This window comes from Vitis vinifera, chromosome 15, assembly GCF_030704535.1.
Source record: "Vitis vinifera cultivar Pinot Noir 40024 chromosome 15, ASM3070453v1".
Taxonomy (NCBI): Eukaryota; Viridiplantae; Streptophyta; class Magnoliopsida; order Vitales; family Vitaceae; genus Vitis; species Vitis vinifera.
Window position 1 is genome coordinate 15,210,878 of NC_081819.1, and position 18,954 is coordinate 15,229,831.

The window sequence follows — 18,954 nt, forward strand, 5'->3', positions numbered from 1 at the left end:
AAAATAATGGGTACATTCAAGCACAAACTGACCATACCATGTTCATAAAACATTCGAGTGATGGAAGGATAGTTGTACTAATAGTTTATGTGGACAACATCATTTTGACTGGAGATGACGTGTCTGAAATGAATCAGCTAAAGAGATGTTCTACCTCGGAATTTGAGATTAAGGATTTAGGTCCTTTAAGGTATTTTTTTGGATTGAAAGTTGCTCAGTCGAAGAAAGGTATAGTTGTCTCACAAGAAAAATATGTTCTTGATATTCTCAAGGAGATAGGGATGAGCAATTGTAGACCCGTTGATACTCTAATGGATCATAATCAAAAGCTTAGAGATATCAAGAAAGGAGATCCAATAGATAAAGCACAATACTAGAAGTTAGTAGGAAAATTGATTTATTTGTCACACACATGGCCTAATATTGTATTCATCGTTAGCGTTCTAAGTTAGTTTATACATTCGCCTTATGAAGAACATTTTAAGGTTGTATATCGAATTCTGAGGTACTTTAAGATCTCACCAAGGAAATGACTATTCTTTAGGAAGAATGTGCAACAAAAATATTGAAGCATCTACGGATGCAAATTGGGCAAAATCAATTACTGATAGAAAATCTACATCAGGTTATTGTACTTTTGTGTGGGGTAACTTGGTTACTTGGAGAAGCAAGAAACAAAGCATGATAGCAAGAAGCGACGTAGAGGCCGAGTACAGAGCATGTGCTTATTATGGAGTATGTGAAATGTTATGGATGACTCGAGACTGAAAAACTTGCCTATGAAGCTATACTACGACAATAAGGCTGCAATCAACATTGCATACAACTCAGTGCAACATGATAGAACCAAACATATTGAAGTTGACAAATATTTCATAAAAGAAAAACTAGAGGCAGAAATTGTTTGCGTGCCATTTGTTCTATCAATGCAACAAATAATTGATATTTTCACAAAAGCATTATTAAAACCTAACTTCGAGTTTTTAGTATTAAGTTGGACATGACAAACATACACCAACTTGAAAGAGAGTGTCAAAGATTTAGGAGCTAGTTAAGAAATTCAGATTTGTTTGTTTTTGTTACAATACATTTAAATTTATTCGAATAGTAAATTATTTCTTGTATCATTATGTTATTAAAAAAAATATATTTTATTTTCTCCTAAAAAATTACAAATATATTAAGGAAGAATTATATGAAAGGACATTTTTAAAATAAAAAAATAAAACATTTCACGTCCATGATGGTAATATTAACAATTTTATTTTAAAATTTAAAAAATGTTTTATTTTCTCCTCAAAAGTTACAAACATATTAACATTTTTATTTATTAAAATATAATAAAAATATTAGTTTTGGGATTTCGTCCATCGTTACTTTACAGGTCAAAAGTAAAAGGGCCTGTAATGCTTCTACAAATACAAAGGAAACAAGCATGAGCAGCCCACAAACAAGGCATTCAAAAGGGCTATTGAGAGTAGCCTCTGTCCTCCTCCACTCTCTACTCCCCCCCAATCTCTGAACCCTAAAGACCCTTTTCTCTATCTTCCATTCTGATAAAAAACCCTAGTTTTTTTCCCTTTCAATGCTTCCATATTACTCTACTATTTATTAATTTATCGATTTATTTGTTTCTTCATCTTCAATTTCATCTACACAGTCGAAAACTTTCTTCAATCATGGACATAGAACAAAGGCAAGCAGAGCTAATTGATGCATTCGTTAAGCAAGCTTCTACCCACAATGGCTCCGCCCTCGCCACCGTGATCCTCGACGCCACTTCGCACCCCTCGCTCTTCGCCTTTTCGGAGATTCTCGCTGTTCCCAATGTTGTTGAGGTCTGTATCGTTTTTTGTTTTGGATTCTGATTTGAAGCTTATCCGCGTTTGCCCTATGTTTAGTTCCCAAGGAAAATTGGGAAAGGTCACGCATTTTCTCGGCCTTAAGATGAGGGTTTAGTTATTCATTGAATCCTAGAGTAAAATTAAGAAAGGGAAAGAAATAAAAGATATTCCTTTTGTTTTCTTTCACTCTTCCGGCCACCAAACGGATCTTTAGTTTTTATAAATTATGGGTATTTGAGTATATTTTATATGGTGAGAAAAAAAAATGTAAACTCAAGATTTTAATGTTTGTTTATGTTGTTTGGGTTTTTTTCTTCTTAAAAAGGAAAATCTCTCCTTAATTGAATCAAGTAGTTGTTGGAGGTTTACTCGGGTGTTTTTTCATGGTTTCCCTAACAATAAAAAAAAATGGTAATTGTTTATATGCATTGACGACCCAATACAACATCAATTTAATAAAAAAATATAATGGATATTTATGGGTTGTTTATTTAAGAGATTGTGCTATGGACCTTTTGTGTATGGTTCCTGCTAAGCCAAGCAATAAAGATCATGAACTGTTTCAGAGGATTGCTTAAACTAAATTAAGGGTTGTGACTTTGCTTTAAATCAATTGAATGCTATGTAGATTCAGCAAACACACTGATGGGAACTGAGAGACTTGGGTATTTTTTGTTGTTCTGGTTTACAAAACCTAAAGTTGAAAAAAATTATGTTGGGTTGGTGAAATATTGTTACTTGTTGGAGGGACGGTTTTTGTTTTGCTCAGTCCCAAATGAAAAATCTGAGGTTCTAAATGTTAGGGCTGGTCTGATAATTGTTCTTGAAAACAGTTTTCTTTTCTTGAAAATAGAATAGAAAACATATTTAGTAGACTTTTGACAGAAAACAGTTGTTTTTTTGAAAATTTGTTGATTTTAGAACAAATTTTAAGTATTTTCTATTGTTTTGTGTAAAGTGTTCAAAGCAGCAACTGAAAAGATGGATAATACTTTATTGTTAAGCAAAAATTGAAAAGATGGATAATAATTTGTGTGGGGCTCAGCATGTAAGAATCATGAATGAAGGAACTTGATCTAATTGATTTAATCTTTATTGTTAAGATTACACGCTTTTTCTACATAAAAAGGGTCACTGTTGGACAATTGATTGCAGAATTCCTCATGTAGCTGTCTAGATTAGCTTTTTAGAGTTATTTTACCAGTTCCTCTTCCACTTATTTCTGCTCTTTGACCTGGAGCATGTCATTGCACTAGTTCGTCCATGGTCTTTGCTGTGCATGGTCGATCATTTCACTTACTTTCTCTTGAGTAGTCCAGTCAGTGCTGCTTTTAACTTGGTGTGAATGCATTGTTATGGGTATATTCTTGTGCTTCCATACATCCATCCCTTCATCCATTTTTTTTCCTTATGCACATTTCATGATTTTTTGTTTTTAATCCTCATAATTACACACATAATTTGTAATAAGCAAAACTTTTGCTGGAGTGAAAGAGGGAAATACAAGAAGAGGATGAGGTTTCCTCAAGATGAGAAGAAAGAGCTTAAGAAGTAAAATTTGACTTCAACAAAGAAGGGTCAAGCCATGAGTGACTTTTACATGAGAGATGCTTTATTAAGAGATATTTGTCTATCTAGTGGTTTTGTTAGAGCCGATACTTTGCTGAGCTGCTTGCCACAAATTGAAACATGCATGGGCTTGCACAGCAAGTAACTTATGCTTTGTTCTCTTTCTTTCCCAGTCATTCTTATGTTCCATGTAGCAACTGCATAGGTGGCAGATAGAGTTTTATGTTTGCTTTTCATCTCATTCAATTCTCAGTAATTGTTCTTTTTTTTTTTTTTTTTTTTTGGGATCTTCCTTTCATTGATACTATCAATTCTAGTACATTCTTTAATTTTGTGCCCTAAGTACCCCTATGTTGCCTGTATTGTTGGTTAGAACATGCTTGGTTACTTCATGTTTTGACTAATTAATTCACTGCAGCTTGGAGGAACTGAGAATTCTGTATATCTCGATATGCTTCGTTTGTTTGCACATGGCACATGGAGTGATTACAAAAGTAAGCATAGAAACTCTTTTCTTTTCCTTTTTTTTTTCTTTTTAAAATTTTGAATTTTATTCTCTTTCTTTAGTTGATATTTATCAATTTGATGGTTATGGTGTTCATTATCTGTTGGGATATTCTGGTTTATTTTATAACGATAGGACTCTCATGATTCTTTACATTTTGTAGTAGTGCATTCATGTCTAAATTGCAGAATCAGTTTGAAATTTTTTACGATAGGGTCCTAACTCTTGAGGTTGGAAAGTTCTATTCTTGTGTGGCTAGTGGCTATAGGGCTCAATGGTCTTCTCAAAAGTAGTTTGAAAGATGGTTCTGTCACTATGATTTAGTTTGAATTGGAACTTTATCTTGGACTGAAGAAGAACTAACTTTATGATCATATTTATTCTTCAATTTACAAATACTCCTTTCTGTTATCCCTTTTTTGCATAATAATGGCCAAAACATTGGTTGAGCTATCATATTTCCAGCTTGACATAAAAACTAAGAGCTTTTGTGGATGGATGATGTGACAACAGCTCAATCAATAATAGTGCTGCTACAATCTAATCTCTCTGTTGGTGGGTCAATGCTTTGGAAAAATTATGGTTTTATGTTTTTGAAGATGGAAGTCAATTTTTTAGGCTTTAGGCTAAATTAGAAGCATAGTTTTAAAAGGCGCAAGGCGCACTTATGGTGTAAAATTGTCTTATGGCTGAGGCGCAAAGTGCAACACAAACGGTTTGTTTGAGTGAAGTGAAATGCAACTTAAGATACATGTCAATTTTATAAAATATGATTCAAAATTCAATCCAATCAACAAAAAATTTACAATTCCAAATATTTAAGGAAGCATTCAACCAAAAAAGAAAAATAAATGTAGATTTCAATATATATTTACGAATTTAAAGAATAAAAGTATTTAAAAAGGAAAGGTAAAGTACACGGGGAGTGCCTCTCTAACAAGGCGCATGCCTTGACAAGCAAGGCACTATAATTAGGGAGTGGTTGTGCCTTGAGGTGCATCTTTGAAAACTTTCAGACAAAAAGTTGTTGCTGGATGGCAATTAATTTAGAGTTTTGGATGCTTGGGTGATGGGTCTACATGCAGAATAGATTTAGAGTTATGAAAGTAGGGTTTTTAGATTACAAAAATAAAGCAAATAGATTGGTTGCATGTAAAAGTAAAGAAAATAGTCTAGTATTTCTAGTTTGGCCTACTTCACCTTCTTTTTTTTGCTCAACTAAAAACTTATTAAAGAATAGAAACATGCATAATTATGAAGAATTCCAAGTAGTATTTATGATGTGGTTGCAGTATGTTAGAGTTTTCAAGAACAGGTAGCCACCTGTTGGTATTCTGTTTTTGTTATAAAATTCCACTTTAATCCATCAAATTTATCAAATCCTTTGTAGACAGATTCTGGAAAGTGTTTTAAACGTGAGGGTATGGCAAGTGTTGCTAGCAACAAATCCTCAAGGAGGTTAGTGCTACTTTAGAGACTGGGTGAAACTCAGTGGTATTCATATTATTCAAAGCATCAGGGAGGTTTTTGATATTTACTCTTTCTTATTGCTGCACCTATTTGTTTGCTGCCCTGTAAACTTAGATGTACCTGCACGGTTCTAACTCGGTCTTCAATATCATAAAGATTGTTGTTTATGTTTTTTCGGATAACTTAAATCAGAATTTATTGGTTTCCTCACAATCCATGTTTTATAGAATTTTGCCTTTTTAAGGCTTATTATAAAAGGATTTTTTTTTTTGTGTAAAGCATATTATGATGGAATATTTGCCATGGAAACATTTATGATTTATAGGTAATGTTGACCGTCTTCCACAATTGGTGCCTGATCAAGCCCTAAAGTTAAAGCAGCTTACTGTACTTACACTGGCTGAGACAAACAAGGTAATCTATTGCCTAGTGTTTTAAACCATTGTTCATATTGGGATTTTCTCTTTTTGAGCATGTGGATTTACCTGCCTATTTAAGTGATAGCAATTACTGCAGTTGTGGTCTGGTTTCATGTGTGGTAAAACAGAGAATGAAAATTTTTAACTTTGGGACTTAATGGTGGAGGTATTTCAAAATGTGAGAAGCTGCATAATTAGTATGACCATTTGGTTGTAACCTTGCCTCCCTTTTCCCCTTTTTCTCATTCCCTGGTTGCTTTAAGAGTTTTTGTCTATACTGTTGGTGTGATTTTGTTGTACACTTATGCTCCCTTGTTACATCTTTGGTGTTGTCTTCCTTATTTGTCTATTAGGAAAAAAATGTGGGTTAACCCTTGGGATGGTTCTTTTAACTACTTTTTTAATATGACCAATAAAAAATGAGAGAGATTTAGAGAAGTTTGTCATGCTTGGAGTGGCTTGGCCACAGTTTTAAATTTCTGTCCTAGTTTTGAAATCTAAATATTTCTTCAAACTTGTTGGTATAAATTTTGGGTTTGTTGGCTTTGCCTTTTACTCTCACTTCAGCCAACTGACCAACAGAAGAAGAGAAGTTAAAGCCTAAGCATCTATTTAGATGATGGGTTAGCCTTTGGGAATTGTATTTCACAAGACTTTTAAATGTTAGAAGAGCTTTTTTGTTTGTTCTGCAAGAACATTTGCTGAATCTCCGACATCCTTTTAAAAGAAAATCATAATAGGTGCATTTAAAAGATTAAATTTTTTTTTTTTTTTTTGATAGGTAAGATTAGAAAGTACTAATATAAAAAGGAGATGTCAAAACAGCGCCCCAAAGTATACAAGAAGTATAGGTCGGCTGCCACTCACCCAAACCAAGATCACAAATTACATACAAAAGAATTTTTCATCATTTGGACTAAAAACTCTGTATTATCAAACGCTAGCAAGTTCCTTTCTTTCCATACTTTCGAAAAGATTCATATAGGGACCACCTTCCAAGACTTTTTGCAGGCTTTACCCACAAAGGAGCCATGCCACCCAAGGAGTGTCTCCTTAACCGAATAGGAGAGAACCCAAGTCACCCCAAAGAGAGAAAAAAGCAGCTCCATAGAATCCATGTCTTTGCACAGTGGAGAAGAGTGCGATCAACAGTTTTTTCTTTGGGGTGTCAAAGAAAACATCAGTTTGCCAAAGAAAACCCCCTCCTTTGGACCTAATCCAAAGTTAAGGCTTTTCCTCGTGTCACCTCCCACGTGAAAAGAAATTAACATTTAAAAGAAATTAATCATTTTCCACACAACAGACGCAAAAATGTAGGTCAAAATATAAATTTGTATATAAGAAATTAAATAATTCAGGGATGTGATTTGATGACATTAGTTCAAACAATCAAAAAAATTATGATGAGTTAAAATAAAAGTTAACAGATATAGAGAATGAGAGAGCAAACAGAAAAAGAAAAATGGTGATGGAATGAGATCTATGAAGATATTTGAGAGACCCTTTGAGACATGATCTTCCAAGTACAAAATCTCTAGACAGTAAGAATTCTAGAAAGTTCTACATTACAAAGAGATGCATTTTCATCTAAAAATTTTTTGAAGCAAAGATTATAAAAATTGTAAAGAAAATGTGAAAAATATTTCATTAAGGCTGGATTTGTTTTTGTCTGATAGAGGCTTTATCTATTCCTTGGGGTTGAGAGAACAATGGAAAGACTGGGTGGTTTGCTTGGTTATAGGAGATGTGCTTGGTATTATAGGTTTTTTGCTAAGAGGTGAAGGGAGGAACTTGATATTATGAAAAATTTATTAAATATTAAACAACTTTCTGTATAAGCCCCCCACCTCACCCCCATGCCAAAAAAGAAAAAAAATAAAAAAATACTGCAACTGCAAGAAGCAACCTCCTAGTCACTTCCAAACAAAGTTCTGAAACTGAAAGCATTTATAACAAAACAACCTGAATGCATGTAAAATATCTTATTGGGCTGAAAAGGCAATTTTTTGCTTCTTAAAACTAATTCAAATATATCCTTTATGGAATTTAGAATTGGAATTGAAACCAATCCAAACAGGTCCTCATTTCTTTAAAATTTAAAACCTTGAATTGAATCGAGTGCAGCTTTGATGTCTCTGACTCACTGAGATTGATCAAGTCATTGCTTCCACTTTTATATATGTATGTTGAACAATTTGCATATTGGTTTTTATTGGATAGTTTGTCATGGTCACACTGTTGAATCATGTTAAGTCTTACTGATGGCTTCCTAGATTTGTTCTGACAAACACTTTGTCTTTTTTTTTTTTTTGCTTTGCTTTTCTTTTCTTTTCTTTTCTTGCTGTTGTGGTATCCCTTGGGGAAGCATCTTGGTGAAAATCAATCCATTTTTTTTTTTTCCATTTTGCTTCCACCAAATTCCTGATTATGACAGTTGCAAACTTGCATGATTTTCTATGACTAATTTTTTGTTACTTGCCCAGGTACTCCCCTATGATCAACTGATGCAGGAATTAGATGTTACAAATGTACGTGAACTTGAAGATTTTCTTATCAATGAGTGCATGTATGCGGTAGGTATTCATCAAGCTGGATTCTGCATCCAACCAAACTATAGACTGTTTTGAGAAATTCTTGTAATGCTAGGAAAATAATTATTTTAACTGTCCCAGGGGTAGGAAATGTTATTGTTTTTCTTCATCCAGGAGGAAAAATTTTCTTTTTCTTTGTGCTTTTTAACATCACTTATTTAGGGGTGTTTTGGCATCACATGGAAAAGGAACATTTCATTTCTTTAACATAACTTTTGGTGGTGTTCTTTTCTGGTTTTCATGACATTTAAAATTTGACTGTTTTGGTGTTTCTGTAAGAGCATATCTTGTACGTCAAGAAATGTTGTTTTGAGTTTTAAATATCACTTTTTGGTGGTGACTGTTGGTTAAATAATTTTGCAAATGCTATAAATAACATATTGAAGTCATCTTATTCTATATCTTATCCCAACTGCCCTTGTAATTGCATTGGGTAGGTAGCTGGACTTTGTTTTTCAAAATGATTGTGGAAAAAAAAATTTATTACTCTTTTATTTTGTTTTTGTTTTTTGTTTTATTTTTTTGTGATAAGAGAAATGTATTGCTTTTTTCATTGGGATTTTTCTTTTGTTAGGGCATAGTAAGAGGGAAGCTGGATCAGCTGCGACGGTGCTTTGAGGTTTGAATTCATCATCTTTATTCCTCTTTCTTTTGTATTATCTTTTTGGTTATCATTTAGACATAAGCATTAGTACTTAATCAAAATCTTATTATGAGGTGGAACCATGCAGGTGCAATTTGCAGCAGGGAGGGATCTGAGACCCGGGCAACTCGGGTGTATGATTCAAACATTATCAAATTGGTAATATATATGTTTAAATTTTAGTATTCCAATAACATTTTTTTTCCTTGTAACTGCCCTGTGGTGAATTTTCTAAATTGTCACTTGCTCTGTGGTTTGGCTTTTCCAAGGGGTAGTCCTGCTTTCTATAAATTGAAGGATCAACATTGAAACCCTGACCAAACTGGATAACCTGGAAACCAGACATAAATATATTTTTGTTGGACGCCCGACTGTGAAATTGCATACTTTCTTTTTATTTTGTTAATAATAGGAATTCTGCTTGAATGTAGGAGCTCTAGGCAACTAGCTAAATATGTGTGATTGTTATTTCTTTTCCTAATTTCGTGGCATTTTTTTTCTTGTAGTGGACGGATTAATTATTCACATTTCTTATCGTCTTTTGTTTTGTTTTTTCTTTTGTTCTTGGGCGGGGGGATGTAATTCTTCTTTACATTGTCAAGTGACTACCTACCCTTCTAATGGATTATCTCAGCCTCTATTTGGCTGGTTAGACTTTTCAGTTTGCTAGTAATGGTTAGTCAGGCTGCAAATGAGCCTGCCAGGTATTGGTTGTTAAGGCTTGCCTTTCTTGCAATTGCATTGAGCTCAGACCTTGACTTGACTAATCCATTTCTCTTTAGGTTTTGTTCACATAGCTTTTGTTTGCTTGAGCTTGTTCCCAGGTCCACCTAAGCTCGTCTATTAGCATTATCTGAAATTTGCATGTAAAAGGCCAACATTGTATCTGTTCAATGTTAGTAGTTGCAGCATACTCCAAAAGCTTCCCCAACCCTTTGTTGTACCTCAATTACTTTTATTACGTGTGAACTTTCTTAAAATGTTTCATTGTATACATATACTAATGGGTTATGTGTGTATGAGGCAACTTAACTGTGTACAACCCTAATTGATTTTTGATCCCGATGTTGCTCAAGCTTGGCTTGCCAAGCAAACAATCTTGCAACTTGAATTATAATTTGAATTGTTCAGTTAGTAATGACATGAATAAACTAAAACACTGGTTTTGATCTGTTTGCTAATGACTTGTTTCTTGCCAGCCCTAATGAGTGGTGTGACATGATTTTTCTGAATAGAATATTTGAAAAAATTTGTGGTATAGTTTTGAGCCAGTTAAAGTTTCTGCTATTTCCTTTGACAAAGGTTACTGCCATTAGATAATAGGAGTAAAAGTATGGCTAGGACAAACCTTTATGATTTCGTCATAAAACCTAAAAGACTTAATTTGAATGAGCTTTGTTATATAGGAAAAATACAGTTGGCCTCAGGCATGGGCAATCTCTTGTTCATTTAAAATATTATTTTGTGAGATAGGATGTGTTCCATTTGTCATAATAACACCAAACCCAATCCCCCTCACCCCCCATAAAAAAAAAAAAAGAAAAAAAAGAAAAAAAAGAAGAAAAAAAAGATGGGTAATGGAGTAGTGATTTGCCTATATATGGCTGTTTATCCATCTCTTTTTGGTCACGGATGACCAGGATGCCAAGGTTTTGAATTTTCCTGGGTGGTTTGAATTCTGATATTCCCAAACAGTTTGCAAGATTGGGAGCTTGAATCAGTTTAGATGCTTCTTATGTTGTTGTAAAGTTTTCTGGCGAGTCTAGATAGTTAATAGGGGATATGTGTTCCTTTAGCTTGAGAAATTTCTTTGCAAATTCTTTTGGATTGTCAGCAGATGACTGTAGGTTGGTTTGTTGCCTCGATAAATTGGAATCCCTAATCCTGTCTGAAGTGGCTTTCCTTTTTTTTTTTTTTTGTTGCCAGACTTACAATTGTCATCCACAAGACACCTGGGGTTTTGTCAAGATTACTCGTGGACCTTTTTGTTTTTATTTTGTTATTTTGGGTAAATGAAATCAGACTTAGAAACTCCCCCCCAACCCCCAACTCCTTGCCCCCTGAACCAGGCTTCAGGAGCATTAATTTTAGATCTTTTTAGGAATTGATATATTAACATGTGGACTCCTAATATCAACAGACATTTGGAAAGTGGCTTCACATTATGTTTTGATGTGAAACTTTAGTTGGAACCTCTTAGGAATTGGTGCATTAACGTTATGTCATGTGAGCTGTAATAGCAAAATCATTTAAAAAATGCCTTTGTCTTAAGTCCTCTGATGTTTATGGAAGGAAAGAAAGTGACGACAATTTGAGAACGAGGATAACCATCTATGAACTTAAAGATATTGTTCTTATATTCCTTTTGTTGTGAACTCCTCTTAACTTTAAGATATCTTTCCTCAACTTTAAAGATGGGAATATTTTGGCCTTTTGTGGCCCTTGTAGTCCTTATTCCAGGTTCTCTTAAGGAATTTGTACCTTTGGAAGGGGTTATTTAATGTAGGTGGATGTTGAATATAGTGATATGTTAGCTAATTCAAGTTAACCAAGTGGGTGAAGGTTCCCGCAGATAGCCCCATGTCCTTTTGTTCTTATGATCACCATTTTCATCCATGCATGGGCATGCATCTGATTTTGAGCAGATGAATCCATGAAAGGAGACTGGAAAATTTTCTTTCTTTCTTTCTTTTTTTTAATTAGAAACAAACTTATTCATTGATACAAGTTTTTAAGTACAAGTAACTTATATATTGTATTGTGTATTTTCTCCCAATGTTGTTGTATTGTGTGCCTTATTTTATATCATAATAATTATTTTTATTTTTTAATATATGTTAATAAATAGAAAATTTATGTGATGCATATATGATATTGCAATAATGAGGTTGAGCTAAATATAAACCAATTTCATGAAGAATAGTAGGTTAAAAAAGCATATATTTATATAGTTATTTATTGGAAACTAGTTTATTTAGATGGAATGTGAGATGCATTTTGGCTAATACCCTTGCCACATTAGGGGCTTAAGAGAGCTTAAATGTAGACATTCATTAATGTCACAGACATGTAAACAGTGAATATTTAGGGTTTTAATGAAATAAACTTAATATTAGTATTTTTAATTTATATATTCACTAAGGTCCTCTTTGAAAATGAAATGATTGTCAACTTGTAAACTAAATTGTTTATTATTTTCGTGTTTCTTTGTATTATATAAAATATTGTATACACTAATATTATTATTATCATCATTTTCTAATAGATAGAAGAACTACGTATTACATAATGAAATACATTGCAAGAATGAAGTTGAGCAATGTATAACCACTTTCACAAAGGATAATGAGTTAAAAGAGGTGACTGCACGCACATGCCAATATATCCAAAAACTATGATCATAGACAAGTGCGGTGCATGGATTATTAACACATCCAAGTTCACGTTTCATGTTTGAAGAATAAATTTTTCAAGATCATAATCACCCCGCATGCCAATGCCACAATAATAAATAAATAAAAACTCTAAAAAACAAAAATGGAAACCAACATATTAACAAATAAAAAGTAATACATCCTTGATATTCATTGGGACAATAACTACACTGAAGCTTCAATTTTTTCATGCGCTTTCAGTAATATGTATGCATGTATGTTTCCTGGTAGGTACAATATTTTGATTGATTTCCTCATCATCCATTTTTATCCTTAAAATAACTTTTCAATAATGACATAGAGTTATCTTTTGTGAAAAAAGTGAGATTTGATTTTTATTAAGAACTATCAGTAAAATGTGATTGTATTCTATTGGTGACAAAAATTGTTGTATGGGGAAAATCTATCATATGGTTTATTATAAGTTTTTGAATTACTCAATGAATATCTATTATGAGCTTTGGCTGTAGATTACCTTTTCTTCCACCCAGTTACCATGTTGATATTTAGCCTTCTATCACCATATTCTACCATGGTTTTAGCTTAATGGGCTCTCTAGTATTATTTTTTCCTTCTTTCCTGATTTATGGAGATTATTTTGAAGATAAGAGTCTGCTAGGTTTCCTTATGATTTTGTATATCCACTTTGAATGAAAACTTAGGTTGGGTACATCAGATAATCTTCTCCTCTCAATTCAAGAGAAGATAAAGTGGGCAGATACCATGAGTGAGTTGGACAAGAAACACCGAAAGGAAGTCGAAGAGAGGGTAGAGGAAGTAAAGAAGTCATTCTCCGTCAAGGTCAGTTGAATTTATCCTTCTGGTCAAATATTGGTCAATTAGAATGCACAATCCTCGGGATGGTTTTTTGTGCCATGGAATGAATTACCCGCTTTGTTTTCTAAAGCATTTAGAGGATCCTATCTTTTTAAAATTGAAGTTATTGCAAAGCAGAATAGAGTTGTTGCACAAACTAAAGCACTGGTCTTGAAAAAAGATAATTACAAAGAAATGGTGGAATATTAATGTTTCAAACTCTATGGAAAATAATGCTAATTCCTCAGACGTTGGGTACAAATTCGATAATACAAACATTCATCAGAGGTCCAGATGCCCATCTACACATGTTCCACACTCACACCACAGCCCCTGTAATTTCTTGAAGGTTTTCTTGGTCAAAATCCCTTCAACCTTAAAACTGCCGCCGTCTAATGGGTTATGCATACCCCTGATACCGAGGTTGGCTGGAAATGTCAATCACTTAATCATGACCACCTCATTTAAAAAATTTCATTAACTAGGACGGTATACAGATATTGAAATGTGCAGACATATAAAAATGAGTTATTCAAATGCTGGGATATGTTGGTCGATTGTCTTACTTACGTTGTGGCAGAAGTTACACACTGTAAGCAGGCCGACATTGACTTCCGAGGGCACGAGGAGATCTACTCTGAACCTGGTGGAGTGATGGACTACGAGGAAGATCGAAGCCGACCCAAGAGGTAACGCACTATATCTATTACATCTTCACTATGCAGGTTGTGATTGTATGTCTATAAATGCATGAAGAAAATCATGAAACAATATATATATGAATCATTCTTTCTCCCTTAGATAACGGGACCCTCCTAGTTCTGGCAACGCTAGGTTTAAGACATCAAACATCAATCTTGACATGGCTTGATCTGGTCTTTGATATCTTGCATTGATGTCAATCGGGTCATCGGTGAATTATGAAATTTGGTAATTTAATTCTGAGTTTACCGAGAACTAGAGAGCTTGTGAAACTGGACACTTCTCACTTGATACATTAAGTCTGCATGATATTTTTGGTAATTGACTATTTTGCTACTGCCTTGGTGGCCAGTCTATATGATGAATAATATGGGAAAAAATTCACAGGAGACGGCATCCAATATCTTGAAGAGATAGGGAGGAGAGGGTTGGGCCAGTTGGATAGGTTTCCAGGCGACTTGCCGGTTTTTTGTTCATGGCATTCCGACGATGACACATGGTTTATGGTTTGGGGGACAATTTCACGTCCTTGACATCAAAACTTGTTACATTCTCATATTTGACAATGGTTTAGTGTGTATTGAACCCATATTTATTCGTTTCTTGAGTTGGACTAAACACAAGATCAGATTTGGTGGTGCGGCTAAAGATGATTTACCCATGTTTATTCCCAATATTTGTATCATTTGTTGATATTGCTCTTAAATGCGACTTAAATTATTAGCCATCTATAATGAATTTATACGGCTTTCTACCGCAAAATTTCATTGGTTCTATGCTAGCTTTATGTTTGATTCTTTTAAAAGAAGATAATGAGGAAACAATTTATAGAATGGAAAACATTAAGGTACAAAATCAACATTTACCCAACTCCTTATCTAGGCCCACAATGATCGTGTATGAGAAAATCTAGATTGTTGTATCTCATAATATAAATGAATAAGATTAAGATATAAAAATATAAATAAATTCGATCCAGGTAGAATCGAACGGGGACTCGAAGGTTGTTCGATTGATGATTGATTGATGACGTCTTTTCGACACCTATAGAAAAAAAAGTATTTTATTATTATTATTTGTTTGAATTCTAATTAAATTTAGATAAGGATGTGGTGGGGTTTCGACTACCATATTGGAGTGGTTATGAGGAATTAAATGGTAAAAGGGCATCTTGTTTGTGATTTTTTTTTTTGTTGAATATTCAAGTGGGTGTGTGAAGGTCAAAGTCAATGGGTGTGGATGAAAGTGGAAAGCCTTTGATAATTTTATTTAATTGATCATATCTGCTCTAGTGGAAGTCTAAGATTTGGTTATATCAAACCTGGATGGAAACCTAAGCTTGATGTTGGACCAAACAAGTTTCTTTCTTGTAATGTTTCCCAATTTCAACCTTTCTCCTCACATTACATCATCTCACAAGTCACCATGTCACCATCAATTTTCATTTTGATATGTTATTTAACAATAAGGTTTTTAGTGTTTGTTCTAATATATATTATATTTCTTTTGTTATTAAAAAACAAAAAATAGTGATATTTTTGTATAATATATATATATACCTTTATAGATTTACATTAATGTAACTTAGTGGTTTTTAAAAATTATTTAAAAAAATTAAGGCTTTACTATCTCAAATTTTAAAATTTTTGAAAGTTATTTTAAGAATATAAGATAATAGTTTTTATAAAAAAGTTATTACTATGTTATTTTAAAAAAAAACAAAAAATAAGTTAATTTGAACCTGTTTAATAATTTTTTATGAAACCTGTTTTTAAAAATTGTTTTTTGTTCTTTAATTTCAAAATAGTTTTTAACAAGTTTTAGAAAACATATTCAAATAGGTTCATGTTTTTTTTTTAAAAAAAAAAATTGATGAAAACAATTTTTATTTATTTATTTTTAAAAAATTAAAATTATTCTCTATTTTACTTTGTTTTTAAAAATTGTTTTTAAATAATAACGAACAAATAGTGTTAAAAAAAATTTTAAAAATGGTTTTTTATTTTTAAAAATAAAAAATTATTTCTAAATTACATAACTAAACAAATTCTTATATTTTATGTTTTTTAGTGTTAAAAAAATTGATAGTAATTTTTCTATAAAGTAGAAGAATTTTTTAAGATTTTTTTCAAAAGGTTAATGATAATATGGAAATTCCAAATTATTTCAAATTTATTATGCATGAGTGAGATGTTGTTAACGTAACCCTATTTTTTATTTTTTTTTTAACCTAAGAAATTAATCAACTTATTATAATTTGTAGAAATATTTCTTGCAAACATAAAAAAAATTATAGAGAGACGTTGACGTAAGGAGAGGCTTATTATTATTATTATTTTGGGTTTTTTTTTTTTTTTTGAAGTGAACAAGCGGATAAAGTCAAGAGTACGTGAGTCATGGGAGGGCGGTCAGGGTCAAAGTTCAAAATAATGCCTTCTTACCTTTAGTGGTTAGCCGTTAGCCGCATACAGAGAACTAGGTCAATGCTTGGACCATGAGCCACGTGGTCAAACACTTTGACCTCACACCTTTGCCTCATGTTGGGTTGGCGAGAATTTGACTGTTTCCATGGAATTCGTGATACCCTGAAAGTGATGTATGTATGGCATCACTTCCATATTTGTGTACAATAATTGTCAAATTGTGGAATTATGATTCAAACCAATGACATTTATGTGTAAAATTACAAAAGAATGATATTAGGCTATGAATAATGAGAGTTGAATTCGTATACTCGGTGTTATTTGATTGATAATGCATTTTTAATAATTATAAAATATATATTTTTAATAATTAATATATATATATATATATTGGTGTAATCGAACCCATACAATGTGAAATTTTGGGATCTTTTTAAAAAGTTTTTTTAATTAAAATATTTTCTAAAATTTATTTTTAAAATAATTATCTATTAAATATTTTTTCGATAAGTATGACAAGTGACTTTTAATACTTTTAAATTTTGTCAAATATCTATTGAGTGCTTTTTAAAGAAGTATTACAATTGACTTTTAGTACTTTTACATTTGATCAAATATCTTATTATTTTTAAAATGTTTTTATAATGAAAATGCTTTCTGTAAGTAATGTCAACAAGACTACAAGTTTTTCATTTCATGTACACATTTAGTACTGAATTATGAACATAATATTTTTATTTATTTTTTATTTAATCTACAATTAATTAGATTGGTTTTTAAAATTCAAAATTATTCTTAAAAGTTTTAAAAATCATTAAAGAATTTAAATTATTAATTATATGTTAATTAATTTATCATTTATTTACCTAGATTCAAAAAGTATATTTATGTATATATGAGAAACCGTAAAGTTATGACTTATAACATATTAATTTTGATCTATTATTTTTTTTAATAATTAGATCTATTTTTTGAGTTCCAAATTGTTTTAAATTTTTTTAAAACTCATTAATAAATTCAATACAAAGTGTCACTTGATTTGAAGTTCATTTTTATAGTGTGAGAAAATTTATAAAAATATAATTATTTGAAAAAAATAATAATAAACTCATTATGAACCAATTTGTACCTATAAATTTATGGTATTAATAAGTTTATTATTTAAGTTTCAAATTATTTTTTAAAATTACTAGTTTTGTTAATGAGTCTAACACATTAATTCTTGTTTAATTTGAAACTTATTTATGTGGTTTAAAAAAAATTAGAAAATAATTATTCTATGTAGAATATTAGCAATAGAGTCATTTTAGACCAATTTTTTTCATAATTTTTTTGTATTGATTAGATCAATATTTGAATTTTAAGTTATTTTAAAAAATTACTAAACTCATTAATAAATTCAACGCATTAAGTCTTGTTTAATTTGAAGTTCATTTGCTAGTGAAAAAAAATTGAAAAATAACGATTCTATGTAAAAGAGAAACAATAAACTTGTTCTGAGTAAATTTTTGTTCATAAATTTCTAACATTAATTGGTTCATTATTTGATTTTTAAAATATTATTAGACTTGTTAATGAATTCAATGTATTAAGTATTGCTTAATTTAGAGTTTATTTTCATAATAAAAAATTGTAAATATATATATATATATATACTAACCTAGACAATTAAAATAAATTTTCATCTATGACTTACTAATGTTATTGAGTTTTATGACTTTTTAGTATTAATTAATTTTATGACTTTTTAGTATTAATTAAATCTATTTTTGAATTTCAAATTATTTTTAAAATTAGTAAATTTTATGTATCAAGTACAGTTGGTTTTGATCTATGACTTATTTATGTTATTGAGTTCCATGACTTTATAGTATTAATTAAATCGGTTTTTGTGTTTCAAATTATTTTTGAAAATTAATAACTTGGATTTTCGATATTGCTATTAGATTGTGAAGAGAGAAACAAAATATTATTATGTTTAATTTTATTTTTTTTTTTATGGTTTTTTTTTAAAATCTTGTGTTTTCATTTTGTTTTTAAAAAATAGTGAAAACAACTTCTACTTGTCCTCTAAAAATTGTTTTCTATTTTACTTTATTTTTAAAAACTATTTTTAGAAAACAATAATCAAATAGTGGTATGAATTTTTTAAAAATAGATTTTTTTTAATCACACTACTAAACAGACTCTTACATTGAAAAAGTAATGATTTAAAAAATTTTGAGATATCAAAAAATATTTACTACAAATTTTAATATTTTTTAAAGATGTAAGTTAAATAAATACTTTTTGAACAAGATGTTTCCCTTTTATATAGAACTTTCTAATTTTAAAAACAAAAAACAAGCAATATATTTGAGGTGAGGAAAATTTGTTTGGTCTAAGAATTTATTCAAGAAAAAACACCATTTGCAAATAGTTGTTTTGTCTAAGACATAAACAATCTTATGGAGAATAATTTAGTATTAAATATTAAAAAATGCATTTGATAATGTTTCTATCAATGTGTAATATATTAAAAAGAAAAAAGAATTTAAA

General features: G+C 31.1%; 1 protein-coding gene across 4 annotated transcripts; it reads left to right on the forward strand.

The window, feature by feature from the left end:
• Positions 1-1,427: 1,427 nt before the first annotated feature.
• Positions 1,428-14,755, forward strand: LOC100261627 (COP9 signalosome complex subunit 7). 4 transcript variants are annotated; one of them, XM_010663093.3, is made up of 9 exons: positions 1,428-1,838; positions 3,832-3,907; positions 5,714-5,802; positions 8,291-8,380; positions 8,973-9,017; positions 9,130-9,200; positions 13,138-13,276; positions 13,892-13,980; positions 14,346-14,755. In XM_010663093.3, the coding sequence occupies exons 1-9, from the start codon at positions 1,680-1,682 to the stop codon at positions 14,359-14,361; spliced, it is 774 nt and encodes a 257-aa protein (XP_010661395.1). In that variant the 5' UTR covers positions 1,428-1,679; the 3' UTR covers positions 14,362-14,755. The 4 variants fall into 4 exon arrangements, with proteins under 4 accessions (XP_010661395.1, XP_002273686.1, XP_003633896.1 ...); XM_002273650.5 differs by having other exon boundaries at positions 14,381-14,755; XM_003633848.4 differs by lacking the exon at positions 14,346-14,755 and having other exon boundaries at positions 13,872-13,956.
• Positions 14,756-18,954: the final 4,199 nt, after the last annotated feature.

Bases quoted from the DNA above. Each gene is read 5' to 3' on its own strand.
- LOC100261627 (XM_002273650.5), top strand. From the start codon at position 1,680: ATGGACATAGAACAAAGGCAAGCAGAGCTAATTGATGCATTCGTTAAG. The intron at 1,839-3,831 runs GTCTGTATCGTT...AATTCACTGCAG, and splicing joins CTGTTCCCAATGTTGTTGAG to CTTGGAGGAACTGAGAATTC. The intron at 5,803-8,290 runs GTAATCTATTGC...TTACTTGCCCAG, and splicing joins CACTGGCTGAGACAAACAAG to GTACTCCCCTATGATCAACT.